The 19,445-nt window shown below is 40.6% G+C and overlaps 1 protein-coding gene across 1 annotated transcript; it reads right to left on the bottom strand.

The window, feature by feature from the left end:
* Nucleotides 1–2,564: 2,564 nt before the first annotated feature.
* On the bottom strand, nt 2,565–18,692 carry CYB5A (cytochrome b5 type A). The gene is made up of 5 exons (XM_082297222.1): nt 18,450–18,692; nt 8,774–8,902; nt 7,075–7,104; nt 4,494–4,528; nt 2,565–3,637 (listed from the first exon to the last, which is right to left on the bottom strand). The coding sequence occupies exons 1-5, from the start codon at nt 18,591–18,593 to the stop codon at nt 3,559–3,561; spliced, it is 417 nt and encodes a 138-aa protein (XP_082153348.1). The 5' UTR covers nt 18,594–18,692; the 3' UTR covers nt 2,565–3,558.
* Nucleotides 18,693–19,445: the final 753 nt, after the last annotated feature.

Below are 19,445 nucleotides of genomic sequence, written 5' to 3'. Positions count from 1 at the left end.
GGAGTGCTCTTACCCTGCAATAGGATCAATCAAGTTTACCAACAGACCAGAGTCTACGGAAAAAGCAAAAATTTCTGTGGTAATTGTGCTACTGGGTACAGTTCCTTGATTCTGGAGATCCACAGGAGCTGTCTGGTGTTCTGTCCACAAACACCAAAAAGCCTTCCCTGAGGCTTTCCTGTGCATAACTCTTCTTGCCTGACAGTGCTACTTTCAGTGGGCAGAACTGACAGCCATGGGCAGTACTTAGGCTCTGTCTGCCTAAGTGTAGCAAACTGTTTAAGAACAGGCACAGGAATTATACTGCACAGGCTACAAGTAAAAATCTATTCCCTTATTCATGAGACTGCAGTGCAATTGTGTCTGTTCTGAGCTTTGTTTTAGCAGCATCAATATGGACCATTGCACGTCCCCACTTTTAGAAAGTCACATTTTATGTTAAAAAACTTGCAAAGAAAGTGTCAAGGATTGTTTTATGTGCACTCCTACATGTAAGAAGATTAAGAACAAGTCTAACTAGTTTTCAGAAAGAACAGAAAATCCAGTATTAATCATCTACAAAGATCTAATGTTCCAACATTTCTCATTAATTCATGTGCTTGTCTGCCCACCTACTTAAAAACTCAAAATATTTCAATACATAATGAATAAATCAAAGGAAGAAATATAATGAAGTATGAAAGTAAAGTGGAATTCAGATATGTCATCCATCAGTTACCAGCTTCACCACAGATATGGACAGGCATTAGAGCCAAGCATAGAGGAGCATGAGCTTCCTCCTGCTTCTTGTTCCTTTTATGCCATTTCCAAAATCCTTTTCTATATTCCGGAGAAAACGCTGTAATACTACTAAACGTTCTCTATGTTTTGTGCACACTGATACAGCTCATTCATTCTCACTGAATTTCAGATAACAGTCATTGCCAACCCTGCAGAAAATCTAGGAACAGTTTTACTTCAAATACCCACAAATTCATAAACACTATTTTACCCTCAGTAGTCAAACATACAGAAAATAAAAACAGCACCTTTGCATTTTTTTCTCTCTGAAGAGAATCTGTGATCAGCTTCCATTTGCCTAGCTTTCACCCCCCTGCCACCTTCTCTCTAGCCTTCTGCAAAATCATTACTGCAGCACTGATGACTAGGGAAAGGCATCGGACCAGCGTGACGGAGCAAGTAAGCCGGGGAAAGGAACAGCACACTATTCTTCCCTTGTCATCTCGGAGGGAACAAATGAACAAGTTGTGCTGGCCTTACTCCACAGACACCAAGAAGCAGCCAAGGCCATCTCCACTTAAGGGGGAGCTCTCCATCACTGCGCATTCTTGCGAACAGAGGACAGGCAAATAATGGCCAAAAATACAATTCCCAGATAATTTAAGGCAGTGTAAACATTGCAAGGTTGTACAAGTAGACAATATGACAACTGGTTTAAAGCATCAATCACTAAAGCCAGCCTCTTTAAAAAAATTAGTATTTATTATCAGACAATTAGAGCAAATTCTCTCAGATTAGATCTGTGGACAAAGGACTTTGGTCTGAGAAGAATGCAGACTGTCAAATCTTTTCTTTTTGCTGTCACACTGTAAAAACATTGACTACACCCTCAACTCACTTGCTTTTTCAATAGCACAGTCATTCATTCCTCACCACACCCATATACACTTTCTCTTCTATTCATACTTAGAAGCTAAAGTCACATAAAAAGTTCTATATGACGCCTCTAAGGAAAGCAGCTCTAATCTTAAGAGTATTAAAAAGGAAAATAAGCCTGATCATTTCTCTAGTTTAGATCCATCTCTGTTTACAGAATCAGTTTACATTCAAAAACCCAAAAGGATTCTGAGAAACAACTTGTATCCACACCAGTGGAGTGCACATCTACATTAGCATTTTTACTTCTATCAGTTTGTGAAGCACTCCCTACTTATCTACACTCACCATGCTTCTGGTTCACATTGTGGAAATTCCTTGCACATGCCAGCTTAACTACTTTTAGATGGCACTGAGCTTCCATAGTTACTCCAGGGAATGGCATAAATATGCAGTATATAGGACCCAAACAGAGCTCCATCATATTAAAACTCCAACATACACAGCATGGAAAAAAAGCATTTCACAGCAAGTGTTTCACATTACAGATCCACTTTAATTGCACTGTCCTATCTGCTGATGTGGACATACTTATCCATCTGAAATTCTTGTACAGAGGAAGATAAGCTTTCTAAAGCTGTCTTTTTTTTTTCCCCCATCACGTAGATATCTGAACTCAAGTGTTGTTTTAAAAATTAAATTTGATTTGTGACTCTAAACACCAACCCTGAGTTATTATATCCTTTTTAAAGGATATCTATAAAAATACCAATAAGCTTGAATTTTTAAACTGTTTCACCACATGCTAAGGAAAAGCCATGGCAAAAACAGGACAAAAGCTAGTGCTTGATATGGAGCTGATGGGATCTACTATAAGTGCACTTCTGAGAAGTCCCCCAATAGGACATCCCTTTCAAGGCCTTCAAAGAATTTGGAAATGAAGGTGTTAGAGCCAGCAGGTGTAAGCATTTAAAACTTTTATTCATGATTTACATATGACTAAAACTGTTCACCACAAAATGCATACTTACAGTTATCTTGTATTTAGCAGTGAAAATAGTCACCTCCTCATGGTAAAGCACCAAAGCACATCACAGAAGAGTCAGAAATAGATTTATCAGTTTTTTCCCTTAACAATGTACTTGACAAAATTGAAGATTTTATTGAAGGCTAAAAGTTCCAGAACAAATTCTAGTGACCTGAGTGTTTGGCAGGAACAGTACTATTTAGTAGCAGGTTTTGTTTTTGTTTTTTTTTTTTTTTTTCACAAAAAGGCAGAAAAAAGTAAGAGCTATTTTTCACAAAAATGAGACAGACATAATTGGGTCAAACACTGAGTTTCATATTTCTCCTGAATTTTTCAATGGGAGACAAACAGAACAGTTTGCTAATAGGAGTACGTACAACAGCTGTAAGAGCAGTTGTCAAAAAAATGGAAAAAACCACAGCTCACTATAGCTGTTTGGTACCTATAACTCCACTCAGTTTTATTCATTACATTTAACTTGCATTTCATTCATACTGCATTTAAGAAGACAAAAAGATTTTTTTATAGTTAAGTTGTGCACATGTACACAGTTTTGGTAGTCTTTTAAAGCTGTAAAATATATATGTAAAGAGAGTCCTAATGAGCCTATTACAGATTGAAGAGAAAAAACCAGAATCAGTGTTACATACAAAACAATATTCTAGCACAGAAACCAATACAGTTATCAAATAATTCATTAGAGAATAAAAGTGTTGTATAAAAAGAGAAATGCTGCCTTTTTATCACTTCACAGCAGCATATATGAAGGCAACATTAAGAAAAGTGCACAGCAGAAAAAGAATTGTTTCGTTTTTCTGAAAATCCTGAATTTTTCTTCAGACATCAGGCTTTTGTCCAGAAAGATATTGGGTTAGGGTTTTTTGTGTTTTCTCCCAGAGAATGTACTCTTCTTGCATTACTTCTCAGTAAGGCGCTTACTCTGACATGTAGGAACGATACATCAGGGCCACGATAATTGCTGCTATTGCCGGGATCACCCAGTTGGACCATGAGCTAAAAGGGAAGTTTTTGAAAAAGCAGTTTAGGAAGTGACAATCAGCAAGTCATAAAAAGAAAAAAAAGGTCATTGCTTAAAGAAGTCCTTCCTCCCCACTCCAATGAATACTTCAAATTCAGTGCAACAGAACACCTGGATTGGCCAGTAATACTCTAGACAACTGAAAAAGCTTGTACAGTTCAGGCTTTGTACTAGAGCTTACAAGAAGTTTGCTTACTAGAGAAGAGTAAGACCCTAGATACATTTAAAGTCATGGTGTCCTGCCCAGAATATCATTCATTCAAAAGCCATTTAAGTAGCAGCATCACATCACACTTCTAAGCAGCCAAACTCCCCACCCAGAGGGTCATGGAAGAGTCCTCTGAGGCTTCAGCAGTAGGCCACTGTCAGCAGGTTATAACTTTGGAATACCACTGAATCCAACTTTGTAAAGTGTTTTTCAGTCCCCTCCCAATTCTGACAGATCTTCCTTCTTATATACAGAATCCTCTTATTTCCCTTAGGTGCAACAGTGGTAGCAAATTTTAAAAGTGAGGCATCCATGTCAGTAAGTTGGCAATGGCACTAAGTGTCTTCCCTTCCTGTGGCAGGCTTCAGAAATAAAGGCCTGTGCAAAACAAACCATTTGGTAGATATTGACACCTGTCAATGTGAGAAAAGCATCTACCTAGTCAGCTGACACACTGGTAAAGCGGTACATAGACGCCAGCTTGCACTTTACACAGAACAGAAATTTTCATGCACCACCCCCCAACATCTCAGCTTTCAGCAGATAAAAGCTATTCAGCTTTCTAAGCTTCAGAAACACAATCATGAGGAACTTCAAGTTTGACATCAGATGTCATACTGTACCTGGAAGTAGACTGAGCAGTGGTAATAAGAGTTTCCTGGAAAGCAAAGCATAAGAAGATATTACTTCAGGAAGACAACCCACTCCATCTTAACTAGCCCCACAGTTTCTCAAAACTCATCAAGTGGGACTAACTCAGAAACAACTCAGTGCATGTATTTGGGAAGCATTTTCTCCTAATTCCTACAGCAGTTCTGTTGCATTATAAGGTCACCAGCAGCAGTTTCCACCGCCAACATTGCATCAAGTTTCTAAAACAGTATCAACAAGAAGAATTTTGCTTCAAGTTTTCTATGAAGCTAACTGCAACTTCAGGTAACATTTGAGAAGTTTTAGTCACCTAAAAGACAAAAATCCTTTACTTCACTAAAATCTAATTGAAAGGACTCTGAATGATTTCACAAATATTTTTTCTATCGAAACTACATTAAAAAAGCTACTAATTTACATCTACAAGGCTTATTAAACTCAGGGGTTTTAGTGTGGTGTTTCAGACTATGTAAGAATCAAGTCAAATTGTTATAGCTGTTATAGCTATATTGATTTGGATTTCTTGTTCAGTTTCCATAGGAAAAGCAGCACTGCAAGGTCAAATCCCAGTTGGGCACGTGTGCATGGTTTATATGAAGACATATTAATTTGAATAACTCTAATTGTGCATGACCCTAAGTGCATTTTAAAGATCCAAGCATTAAAACTCTACCTAAATTTAGTGGTACAAGATCAGTCACTGCAAAACTACTTGCTTCGGTATCAGAACATTTGCAATTAATTTAAAGACAGAAGGATTTCCAACACCCTCTCAGAGGTTTAAGCATGCTACTTTTGCAAGCACCCAAATCATCCTAGGTTTACACATGCAAATACCGTGCATAAAAGAATATGACTCAGAGAATACATCTCTTTTGCTTTTGTGAACATCTCAATGAAAAACTAACCCCAAAGCCAAACAGCATGGAAGAACAGATGCCCACATTACCAAGGCTAACACCTTCTGTAACAGACATGCCACATCCAGGCCCAGGGGATGGCTTCCCCCACATCAAGACAGTAACAGAAATATGGCCCAGCTCATAAAAACTTAATTTTAAACTCCACGACACTGGACATGTGCACTGAGGGTACTTTAAACACAGTACAAGGACAAGAAGGACATTTGAAAGCCCAAGGCCTTCTGACAGCTCCTACAGAGACAGGGCACAGAACCTACCTAACTTGTCACATACCTACCCAGAGTATAATGCAAAATGAAACTGTCTTTCTATAGCCACCCATCCTGCTGCAAAAAAGCATCCCAACTTCCTTCTGGAATGATGGAGAACAAGCGTAGTGTCGCTAGCTATGAGGATACACCTTAACTCCCATCTGACTATGCACTGGCCCAACTAATATTCTAAGCACTTCAGTTTGGTAAATTCCTGTGAGCTTACTCAGAGGATTATCTGCTACAGCTTGCACTAGGCAGCCTGTTCTCAGTTGCATTTATCATTACTGCTCTTACAGCTTAAGTGTAAACTGCCCTGAATTTCAAAAGAAATCTGAACAGCAGATACTGTTCTTGGTGGGAAGAAGCTCAGAATTCCAATCACTATTCCATTTCTTATTTTTATTAGTATACTAATTCCAGGCCTTAATAATAAAATTAATAACTAGTATAGTGAGCACTTCAGTGCAAGTGTGTGTATATATATATATATATATATATATATATATATATATATATATAAAATTTTCCTCCTTTCCTTTAACTGATTCATGTCATTGGAAGATCTTACAAAAGTGATTACTTCTAAGAAACAATCTGTCAAAACAGCAAGATTAAGATCTTATTCTTACTAAGCTTCATTTAAAAATAATTTTCTAAGTATGCTGCTGTACTTGTAAGCCCAGTGCAAACATCCTCTCTGAACACAGCGGCAGCAACTGTACAAATTACTCCCTGAAGCACCTTCTCCCTTAAAGGACATATGAATTTTATGAGTTTGATAGCTGAGTGCCACCACAGATTAATTCTATTAAGGATGGAAAAAAACATTAGAAAATAAGTGCAATACTGCATTGATAGGACACTCAGCAGAATCTACTGAAATAGTCAAGAAGTAAACAGTAATTTCACCTTGAAAAGGGTTCACAATTGCAATTTAACTGATTTATGATACACTGAACGCCTCTACATTCTTGATCTACTAGCATGACAGATATATCGTTAAGCATCACATTTTTCCTCCCACAAACACTTATTACTTTAATCTGTTCAACCAATAAACTGGTTTTTTGTTTTGTTTTTCTTTAAACTAAACACTAGAAGACCACTGACTGATTCTAGTCACCTTTTTGCTATAGTATAATGCCATTACACTTAGTAACCTCCTGGTATGAAGCCACACAAATTAAAGAAAATAACAGTTAAGGGGAAGAATAATTTGAAGCAGTATCAATGGGTCTAAGATATTTATAACCTGAAACATCACGCTTAAATGGAATTATTTCTGTTTCTGGTGGTATACCATTTATACACAGACACTCAGACACTGTTTGTAATTCCTAAAAGAAACAATGTGGCATTTCAAGAAACACACTTACTGTTGGTTTCTGAAGCTTGGCTCTATCATCCTGCAAGAAAAACAAGCAAGAAACATTTAGACAAAATCCGAAAGCATTAAAACCAAAACCAAACCCATACCATTTATCACTAAATTCAGTTTGCAATTCATTCTGTTAATGTGTAAGCAAGTATTTTTCCCTAGGTAAAAACAGACTTGCAGGAGAGCAGATGTCAGTGATTAATTTTGAGCTAACATAAACAAGATCGATCACTTCCTTAAATAATACTTCCCAGTATGCAACAAAAGTGAAACTTGAGCCTCCAAAAAATTTCATTGCTCTTTGTGCCCACGTTTATACCTTTCCTTTGTCTCTAGAGAATACATAACCTTAGCTTATACATAGATTGCAATCATATTAATTCCACTTAGTGTACTTGTATTATCAGGTAAAGTCAACTAACTGGTTGTGGTCCAATGTCCACTGGACCAAAGGTCCCAAATTCTATGGATCTTTCATAAACTCAAAGTTCTCCTTGGCACAGTCACATTCACTGCAAAAAAGCCCAACAGTACATAATCCTGTCAGTGCTGTATTTGTACATTAAACTACCAAGCTGTTTGTTTCATATCAAATGAAAACAGGCACTTGCCAAACAAGGAAGAACTGGACTGATAGCCAGGCTAAGAGCATTAGTGGCATCAGAAATAGATGGCAAGCCTGCAAAGCCACAAATGTGCATCAGGGCCAAGTTATTTCTCATTAGGAGAAGCTACACGATCAAGAGACAACCTGAGACAAACAAGACTGGGAATCTTACTGTGAAATAGGCTACTCAAAACAGTGATTTTTACCCCAAATGCAGGACAAAACATACATGAAACAAGAAGAGAAGAGAAGAGAAGAGAAGAGGCAGGAATGGGCAGTAGAGCAGATGGGCACACTAGCAGCCTAAACCTCAAAACAGTGGTTTTCAGCTATTAAGATGCAGGAGAGTTTAACTATGGCCTAGTTGAAGGAAGCCAAGGCAGCAGCTCTGTAGCTAGAAAGAAATGCTTTAAAACTTACGACAGCAGAAAGGTGCTTGTTAAACGTACGGGAAATTGTATGGACAGTATAGAAAAGAGGAAGTGACAGATGATCCAGTGGGAACTGATCATAAACAACCCTGACAACCACAAGCAGGGAACCATCATACAGCTAAAAATGGCAGGAGCCAGAGAGGGGAAGACAGAGCAACAAACTGGAAGTACAATGTTTATAATAACCATTTTCTAAACATATATATGAAGAGCCAGGATTGTACTTTTAGATACAGATGGAAGCCTGGCAGATACATATTTACAATGGTGAAAGCATGAAAGTGGTTGTTAAGTAGTCATTTGGCATAAGAAAAGGTCTAGACATTCTGACATACCACCTTCAGGGGTTACGGAGTCTCATTAGAAAGCTGACAGGGTACATCAGAAATGACATGATTCCATATTCAGTTTATTCAAGAACTAAGCTGTAAGACAATTTAAATCACCAAAAGATGTGACCATCCTTATGCTGCACCAATCATATCCCTTCACGCTGAAGGAACTATCTCAAACCTAGGTGCATCCACAAACAGGTGCAGGACCAGCATCCAACCAAACCAGCAGTTTTTCTCGATTTTAAAGTAATTACCAGACATGTAACTAGATGCAAAAACAGTACAGTAAACACAAAAGTAAGGACACTATCATATACTCACAGGATGAAGTTCCCCGACAATGAAGGATTCTGACATTGCCCTTGCATCTGTGGAATGGCCAACATCTTCAAAGTTCTCAGTAGCATCTCCTCCAGCTTGCTCCCTAAGGACCTCTTCACCTCCTGGGTGCTGCAATTTTTAATGAGTTTGAATTTGTTAGTGAAATACATTTCATATTCTAGAAATGGAAATTCTGCATTTTTACATTTCTAAAATTTAAAAAAAAAAAAAAAATCAGCTTCTAGACTTTCTAGAGCAAACGTAAGCCTTTCTGAATAACTAGAGAGCTTTATGTACTCTCTGAAGCCAAAACCAAGAAAGCTAAGTCCCTATTTCATTGGCAAAGAAGCAATAAGAGGCATTACCCCTTGCAACTAAAGCATTTGGAATGTTGTGTGGGAATCAGTCTGTATTTTAAAGCCCAACTATTATCTGAAGTTACATTCTGTGTTTTCACTTCTTTAGGAAATGCATATTTTTCATCCAAGCAATGCTTTATAAAGCAGAAGGATAAAAGCCAAAAGGAGAAGCTGCAGCAAGAACATTCCAGGAAGATAAAACAAAAAATCTGTTCACAAGAAGCACAATCAAGCATTGGCAAAACAGGCTGGCAAGGTTCTAAGGAACCTAACCTTCTAGTTAATCCTGGTTTCAGCTGGGGGCTAGGCCAGATAACTTTAAGGGGCCTTTCCAAAACAAATTATGGTACAAATATCAAGTTTGCCAGATACTTTGGAAGTGTTTAAGCACAACTGAAAGCCCATTCAAGACCCCAGAATAGCAATTTGGTTTTCATAGACTATGGAATCCCAAAACCACATTGCTGATAAAACCCCTGAGGACGCAGAGAAGTCATCTCCCAGTATCTTCTAATACCTCAATCTATCACCATTCCCTTAACATAAACCCCTGGTCTCCATCAACTTCTATTTTTCTCAGGATGCACTTTGGGGATTTTATGAAGTTCCATTTCTGTCTATCTATCAAATAACTGCCTGTATATACTGCAAGATCTATCACATCTTTTAGTCCAGTGCATTTCCTCAGCTCCAAGTTACTCATTTATGTAATAGGTAACATGCCATAAAAATTCACCACTCAACTTTCAAGTAGGAAACTACTACATAAACATTGGGAATGATTAGGTAAGCAACTTGAAAGCACTTACTAGTACTGCCTTGGATTAAGGTGACCATGGAATAGATATTAGCACTTTACCAGCAGCAGAGGAAATAAAAGGCTTTGGAGCCTCAATTCAATTTTTAATGCTTCTGACTACAGGATATAAAATTACAGAAACTAGGCAAAATATCTACTATTTAGAGTAATCTTGTGGGGAGCACAGCTGACCAAAAAGCCCACAGATTAAAGAAATGGCATAAACATTTCTACCAGTCTAGGCAATTCAGGTTAGCACTTACTTCAAATCCATTAATCTCCTATCAAACCTTCTCTTCTAACAAAACCAGTATTTGTTTATACAGATGAAGCAAACTACTACTGTGAGCTTCCTGCTGTACCAGAACTCCAAAACTTGAATCTTTGCATTAAAGGCAGACATTTAACAGATTTAGGAAGTTGAGGAGAAAAAAAAAAACACAAAAAACCCCAACACAACACTTTTTAAAGAGCCAAGATACCACAGCTATTAGGGTAAAGGCTCCCTACCATGACTAAGCAAAAGTGAGATTAAGCAACTGATACAGAGATTAGATGCAGCAGCTGAGCCAAAAAATAAGTTAGAAGAGTACAAGCAGAATAAAGATTATGCAAGCAACCTGCAAATATGGCATGCTCACCAAAATCCTGTCCTTGAATCCATTCTGGTAAGTACTCAGGAAAAGGACTGGACAAAAGTTGAGAGAACACTCAAGTTCAAGGCCTTGAAATGGCACTTAAACTGAACTTGGGTCTAACCAGCACTCCCAGACATTGTCTCAACTAAACCTTCATGGAATTTCTTCAGCAACGTGGGTTTGAGTTTTTTAATACCATGCTAAAGAATTGTGCCTCCCAAAATAGAAAATTATATGTACCAACTTCAGCAGAAAAGGTGGCACAACTCCTTGGCAAACATGCTTAACAAACAAGGTATCAACAAACAGCAAAAGGCCCCAAAGTTAAACTACCCATAAAGCACCAGCACCATAAGCGGTGTGTAAACTCATGCATTGCACTGCAACCAAAGGCCACTCACACAAACACATAAAATACCAGTTACTCCAGCAAGTCATCAAGATCACATGGTTTACACCAGCTCACAAAAAAAAATTCACCATCCAGCCAAACAAGTGGATACCTACCAATGTAACTGCATCTACATTAAAATTACTTCACGGAGTACTTTAACAAACTACTTGCAGGTTGCCAGCTACAAATGATCACGTACCAACTTGTGTTCCCAAATCCCTCCCTTGTGACACTACAAAGCACTCACGTAGCTATGTGGGCAGCACCACAGAGGCACTCCAGCTTTTCTCTGTAGAACTAGTTTTTGGTCTAATTAGCAACTGATCCCTCTGTCTAAAAAACCACAATATTAGCATCAAGACAGAGACAGCAACCAATCCTCTCTACCAAGCCTCTGACTATCACAGATCAGCTGAAAAGGACAAATTCACCCTGACCTCTGGCACTACAGCTGGAAAGCTGGTATTATTTTTTATGACATGAGCAAGGCTAAGTACAGACGATCACACACAGAATTCCAAACTTAAGCCACCTACCAGATAATGTTAATAATAACCTACTAGACATTGATGGAAGGACTTTGAAGCTAAACACTTTGCTTTTAGCTGCCACCTCTGCTTAACCATATGAACTTACAAACCCTCTGTAAATAACTGGCACATAATTCATGCAATTAATGAACAGAGTTCACCTCACCTAATGAAAGAGAGCAACTGTAATGCCTCACATAAAGGGCAAGAACTGACTTTTCTATCAAAAGATGAGCATCTTTCATGGTTGGATGAGCTTCCCAAAGCTTGTTTATACAAGGCCTTTGTTCACGATTCTGTTTGGTAAACAAAGCCTGCTACCAGAACTGCTACTTTAATGAAGATCCTCTGGATAGACCCTGGAACTGGAAAGCCCACAAGGCTATACAGATAGTAACTCCTAAACCAAAATCCTGTTGATAAAAGTAATTGAAGAGTTCTTGCAGGTAAAACTGTAGTTCAAGGGAAATGAAGAAGCTTTTGATGATAAATTAAGATAGCCTAGCTCATTCCTAGGACATTCCCAGTACAATAAATAATCTAAGTTACAGGAATAACAGATGCCTATGTAGAACCAGCATTAGCACAGAGCACAGACTAATTCCTAACAGTAGCACATTAGAAAGTTTTAGATAAGGCAAATAAGCAGTTAATCTTGCTGCTCTCATCTGGGTCAAAAGTCCATTTTACCTCATCCTGAATGCCACCTTTTCTCCCCCCTGCTATAGCCATTTTGATTTCTCAGTGTCATAGTTCAAGACTCTATTAAAGCATAACTACCTTAATTTGCAACTCCTGTGCCCTCTCCCTTCCTATACAGGGGGAACAAAGTTTAGGGTCCAATCTAACTTTCAGGGAGATCAAAGGTCTCTGTTAGAGGCAGTCGTATAAACTCGCATTTCACTGTCTGCACTACAGGAATGAAAAGCAGAAAGGGGGCAGTGGCAGAGCCAGGAACACCCAGAGAACCTCAGCCTTAATATGCAGGACAGACAAATGCTTGCTTATTTCAAGGGCATTTTTATGTAGTCTGAAAAGAGTCCTCCAAATTATTTCTATTATCAATTTTGGTCCTGGAACTTAAATAGTCTGCTCATATAAAATATCAGGAGCCTAGGTAAGAAGATCTCTCTCTGACAGTTTATTTTTGAAAACTATCATTAGGCTTCTAGATGAAGTGCAAAAGAAATATCCAGTAGCTTGGTGCCTGCCCTGATTGCAGTTAGGATAGAGTTCCATTTTCTTCTTGGAAGCTGGTACAGTGCTGTGCTTTGGATTCAGTACAAGAATAATGTTGATAAGACATTGATGTTGTTGCTAAGTAGCACTTATCCTAATTCAAGGACTTCTCAATGTCCCATGCTCTGCCAGCATGAAGGTGCACAGAAGCCAGGAAGGTGCACAGCCAAGACAGCTGGCCAAAGGTATTCCATACCACAGAACATCATGCCCAGCAAACAAACTGGGAGGAGTTGGCTGGGAGCTGCAGCTTGCTGCTTGGCAATGGGCTGGACATGGTTAGCATCTCTTTTTGTCTCCCTTTTTATTGTAGTTACTATATTTTATTTTAGTTATGAAACTTTTTTTATCTCATTCCACACATTTTATCTTTTTTCCCTGATTCCCTTCCCCATCCCACCAACGGGCTGTGGGGAGCAGTGAGCAAGGGGCTGCCGGGCACTGAGGTTAAACCACAACAATGCCCATTTCCCCACTTACAAAACAGTTACAGCTTGCAGAGCTTTGCATAAAAGTGCTAAGAAGTGCTGTTTTTCAAAGCATTTTCAAATTCTCCTGTAAGCTTCATCAGGGCTTAAGGAAGCGTTAACACTGGGTTTAACCTGCAAACTGCAAGGTTCTGCAGTAACAATTCCCACGTTTCACTCGCAGACTTCAAATGTGCCAATACAGGCATCTTTCACTGCAAGCTGATCATGACTTTAAACATGGAAGGCATTATGCTACTCCTCCCCAACACCATCACACTGAATGAATGTAACTTATTGCCACATAGGGGAGAGAACATTTTTCAACCTGACGCAGTAAAACAATATTTGCTTTTAGCACTTTATTCGATCAGTGTTACAAAACACATTTAGTGGGAGCTGTCCATTCCAGGAAAAGTTTAGGAAAAGTGCTATGGAAGCACAAGTTCATACCTTCTGGAAAAAAAAATTATTTACCAATTTTTTTGCTGTATTCTGAGACTACCAACAATTGAAGTAACCTAAACAAAGTCTGTATTAGATTAATATTAAATGTTGGCTTTCAGAACAAGAAACTCCTCTCTAGTAGAGATATTCCTATACATGTCAGCTTTTTTGCCTAGCTTAAGGAATCCAATCAAGTTCCCACAAGAACCTCACCACAACAGCAAGTAAATCAAGACACAGATCATTCATTTTAATAGGTCCAGCTACTCTTGTTTATCTCATTAGATTGATGTCAAAACCTGTCTAGAGGGATGACTTTATTAAAATTATGGGGAAATACTATAGAGCATTGCCAACATACTCTGTCCATTCATTGACATTTAATGTTATTAATATATGTAATAAGCTACAATGCAGATATAGCCATGACATCCTGCTGTGAGTACACAAGCACTTCTAGTAGCTATTTTCCTTTAAATGACATAGGATCTTATCCTGGTTTCAGCTGAGATACAGTTCATTTTCTTCTCAGTAGCTGGTACAGTACAGTGCTTTGGATTTAGCATGAGAATAATGTTGTTAATAAACTGATGTTTTGGTTGCAGCCAAGTAGTGCTTACCTATGTCAAGGACTTTTCAGTGTCCCATGCTCTGCCAGTGAGGGAGCACGGCCAGGACAGCTGACCCGGACTGGCCAAAGGGATATTCCATACCATAGCATGTCATGCTCCATCCATAAACTGGGAGGAGTTGGCCATGAGCCACCAATCACTGCTCAGGAACAGGCTGGGCACTGGTCAGTGAGTGGTGAACACGTGTATGATGCACCATTTGTTTCTGTTGGGTTTTATCCTTCTCTCTCCTAATCATTACAACTATTGTTATTACATTTACTTTATTTCAACTATTAAACTGTTCTTATATCAACCCAAAAAATTGACCTCTTTCTGATTCTCCTCCCCATGTACAGGGCAGGAGGGCGAGTGAGCCACTTCGTGGTACATGGGTACTCCCTGGGATTAGACCACAAGAGCTGAAGCTAAGGAAAAGGTTTCCCAAAGCTTCTGCAACACAGGTCTGACTGCCTTTAATGACATATGACATAAAAGCTTCTGGTTTCAAGAATTCTCTTTCTTGATAAGACCTTTCAAATAATGTATTCTGAAAGCTGAGGTCTCTTGATTTCTTCTTCTAGACTTGGAAAAATCAAAGAAAATTCTGAGATGAATATTCAAACTATGAATTTTCCCCAATATCTTCCACTAAAAAAAACAAACCAACCAACAAAACCCCAAACCCTGAGTAAAAAAAGCAGTTGCTGGAATCTTCAGTAACTCCAAGGATAAGATATCAGAGCACACAACTGTTTCCTCCTTCAGCACTTTTTCTATATTTTCTATGATCTTTTTTAAGCCTTATCCTTTAGGAAACCAAGCTAATATGGATCACACCATGCAAAGCCTCCACTCCTACTCTGCCCTGCTACTCCCAACACATACATGTCACCACCCCCAGCCCATTTACTATCTAACTTCAATCAAGTGTTCACAGAGGCTGATTGTTCCCCAAAACCAAACAAGTTCCACTAAACATCTGCAAACTCCATGAAGACACAACAACTAAACAGAGGGAGTACAGCCTTTAACTACTGTAATGGAGTGAAAAGCAGTACCACACTTCCACTTGTATTAATACAAGAGCATCCAAGGTGTCTTCAAGACTGAAGCACCACAAAGTTTTCCACTTCATTATTAATAAGAAAATATTTCCATAGGTTAATGCAGTTATTGGTTTAAGAAATGGGACTGGTGAGCTTAGCTGCTGCTCCCATTTATTCACTTCCCAGTAAATTGATACTTATGTACTACTTGGCAAGAGCATGAGTGAGGTTATGCTTTAGCAGTGCATCCTTCTTAATACTACTGGACTTAAATTTCAGTGGCCCACACATAAGTCTTAAAATATGCTAAGCTTTTCTACTCCTGAAAGGAGCCACAAGAAATAAACCTGAGCTTAACCCGTAACACTATTGAAACAGTTAACATAATCCCCACTTTGAGGAGGGTTTACTGTACTCTGGAACGAACCTGCAAGAGGCTAGCTCCAATGTCTCCTCAGCTATCACATGGAAATGCCTCACGGTGTCTGACAGTGTCAAAAGAATTAACATAACACTTGATAAGTTAACTAACTACCAAAAGCATTAAAAAATAAAAGGTTAAAAAAGTGCCCTATGAAGTATCTTAGTCCAAGAGTTCCATAACAAAAATCACCAACACAATGAACATTAAAATATCCAAAAATTTTCCCTGGGGCTGTAGCCTCACTTAAGATACTTTGGGTAACTATTCTCAACAATCTCATTCATTATCTCAGAATGTCTTTGAAATTTCAGCTCAAAACCAGCCATGTTCTATTGAAAGCTTAACATGAGGATGAAGTCTGACTTACCTGTACGAGAGCATCTCAAGATATCCCCCAGTTGTCCAAAACCTAACTATTTAAATGCTTAAAAAGGGAATTCTTTTGATATGCTGCCGAATTATCAGTGCTGTCCTGAAGGATGAAAATGAGATTTTCTTGGAGAAATTTACAGAAGGTGGCGCCTCTTAATATTTTTTTAATTTCACCAGATGTACTGAAAGAAGGGGCTGTGCAACTACTTAAAAGCTCACGAGATCCTGGATTTTTTTCTCATGTTAGATTAGGTTTAGGGTTTTTCTGAGTCGTGGGTCTTTTTGTTGCCGCCTCCTCAATCTGGACAATATACAATACAATTATGTATCAATCAAAACTGATCAAGTTTCCAAAAGACAATTCACTTTTGCAGACTACATGAAAAGCTGTTTTCTCCTCCAGAGCTTCTATAATTAAATTGGCCCTGACTGCATAACCATACAGAGATGTCCATAACTAATGTATGGAGACAACCAGGGGCAGAACTAGATGAAAAATAATGAAGGAAGAGTCAGTAGATCAGTTTCACAATCTGCCTTGCTGAAAAGCCAAACAATTTGCACTGACACACCGCTTAAGAATGAAATACTACCTGTGCCAACACTGCCTTTGAAAAATTGCTTGTCAACCCTCCTTTGCAAAATGTTCAGTTTCTCCTGTGAATCGCATGTGTTTACAAACATAAAAATCAAGATGGGGCTACAGAACTAGTGATGCTTGAAATCTGTCACATCTCTACCTATCTAAACTGTCTTTTTGATGGAATTAATGTAAGTCTACCATACACTTTTTAATTGGATGCTAGGTTGCCTTTAGGAAGAGTTTCTTCACAGAAAGAGTGATTAGACATTGGAATGGACTGCCCAGGGAGGTAGTGGAGTCACTGTCCCTGATAGTTTTAAGGAAAGACTGGATGTGGCACTTACTGCCATGGTCTAGTTGATACAGTGGTGTTTGGTCAAAGGTTGGACGACATCTCAGAGGTCTTTTCCAACTTAATTGATCCTGTGATTTTATCTTTGCAGACTGGGAATAGGGAGCAAGGGAGAAAACTCAAAATATCTAAATCCCAGTTCCATTCAATTACCGAAAAAAAAACCTCCATGGTAGTTTTATTTCTGCATCTCCACAGAAGAATGTTTCAGTCCAATAACTAAAATGCTTCTTTATTAACCACGACTATCAATGATTACATCAACTGCTCACTGTCTGTCAGAGATCAAAAACATCAACCGCTAACTGGGAAAGGAAAAAAGTCCAACAAAACACAACCAAAGGAATTGAACTTGACTCTAGTGCTCTACACTAGAGTTTGAACTGGTGCAGCTTCGCAGCACCACACTGCATCCCTGCACTGAGTGGATTAGTGCAGCAGTGAGAGCAGCCCTAATTTTCTGAACCTGGCTGCCTGTATGTAATGCCACATCCTGCAAAAAAAGACCACCCAGGATACACTTATTTGGCAGATAGGAACACAAGCTGCTGTGACCAAGGCTTTACCAAGGACTGGATATAAGGAAGAATTTTTTTACAGTGACAGTAGTGAGGCATTGGCACAGCTTGCCCAGAGAATGCCCCATCCCTGGAGGTGATCAAGGACAGGAGCTGGGAGTAACCCGGTCTAGTAGAAGCTGCCTCTGCCCTTGGCAGCAGGGCTGGAATGAGATGAGCTTTAACGTCTCTTCCAAACCAATTTTGTGATCCGGTGACTATTAGAGTAACCCAAAGATCTGTGATATTCTGCAGGTTGATACTTTCCTTCCACTTTATCAAGTTTCTTTCCTATTCCAATATAACACACACTATAATAGTGGGAAGAGAGGAGTTGCTGAACTTTTAGTTCACAAGAGAATATGGCTCTGGCTCCCAGCTGAGTCTTCACTTTTAATTCTGTTTTCAGTTGACACACCAAAGCAAGAAGCAGATGGATTCAGGCCCACTCCTGGTACCCAAGATTCACACAGCCAGCCCGCCTATCTGAGCCTCAGTACTGACTCCATTTTCTTTCTCCTTGTCGTCATTTAGTGGAAATTCAAATTCCAAGGCCGAAAGTTTAGGCGGGCGCGGGCAGACAGCGGATGACACCGCAGCGTGCCCGGCACGCTCGGCACTCCCGCGTTTCTCCTGCCCGAGAGGCGCCCGGAGCCCGGGCCCGGCTCGCAGCTCTTCCTCCAGGGCGCTATCGCGGCACCAAGGGTGGCTCCCGCCGTGCCGCACCCGCGGGCCGGGACAAGCAGACGGGAGCCCGCCAGGTGCACAGCGCGGGGAGCCGAGGAGCCGCCAGCGAGCCCACCCCGCCCCGCGGGGCTCCGGTGCCCTCAGCGTCTCGGCAACGCGGGCACCCACCTCGTCCAGGAACTTGGTGACATCGTAGATGCGATGGTGGATGATGATCCAGGTGCTCTGGCTGTTGTTGTGCTTCTGCACCTCCTCCAGGCGGTAGTAGCAGCCCCGCCACGGCTCCTTCCCCGTCTCGCTGGAGCCCACCATGTCCTGTCCTGTCCGGTCCGGTCCGGTCCCGTCCTGTCCCACACCGTACACACCACAAACTGCGAGCCCACACGCCGCCAGGGCCCCGCCGCAGGCCCTATCACCTCCCGCCGCCGCCCCGCCCCTCCCGCCCAATCGACCTCTGATTGGCGGAGGGAAATGCCACTCAAAGCAGACGGGCAGGCTGGCGGCGGCCGTGGCGGCCGGGGGCGGGACTTTGCCGTCGTGCCCCGCCCCCTCTCACCGCCTCTCCACCCTGCCATGTGACCGGCGGGGCGGGACGGGGGCGGTGCCGGGATAGCCCCGGCGGGACGCGGTCGGGCTGCTGTCGGTGCCGGGCTCCCGAGCCGCAGCTTCTCTATTGCTCCCTCCCTGGGGTGGTCACCCCAGCGTTCGCCACCTTTGGCAGAGGCGGGCTGCGCGGCTGCCGGTGTGCGGGGCGACGAGCGAATAATCGCTTACTTGCAACGTAGAACCACATTGGAACGGTTTGGGTTGGAAGGGACCTTCTAGATCATCTAGTTCCAATTCCATTGCCCTGGGGACCACTAGACAAGGTTGTTCAAAATCCGATCCAGCCTGGCCTTGGACACTTCCAGTACAAGAAAGACAAGGAACTACTGGAGAGTGTACAGCACAGGGCCACAAAGATGTTTAGGTGTCTACAGCACTTTTTATGAGGAGAGACTCAGGGAGCTGTCAGACTCTTCAGTGAGACAGGACTAGAAGCAATGTCCGTAAACTAAAAAACAAGAAGTTTTACCTTAACATGAGAAGGACCTTTAAATTGAGAGTGGCAGAGATGGGCCGGTCAGGGCTGCCCAGGGAGGTCGTGGAGTCTCCCTCTTTGAA

The sequence above is a fragment of the Coloeus monedula genome (assembly GCF_965178545.1).
Source record: "Coloeus monedula genome assembly, chromosome: 1".
Classification (NCBI taxonomy): Eukaryota; Metazoa; Chordata; class Aves; order Passeriformes; family Corvidae; genus Coloeus; species Coloeus monedula.
This window is presented reverse-complemented; position numbering and strand designations above follow the sequence as displayed.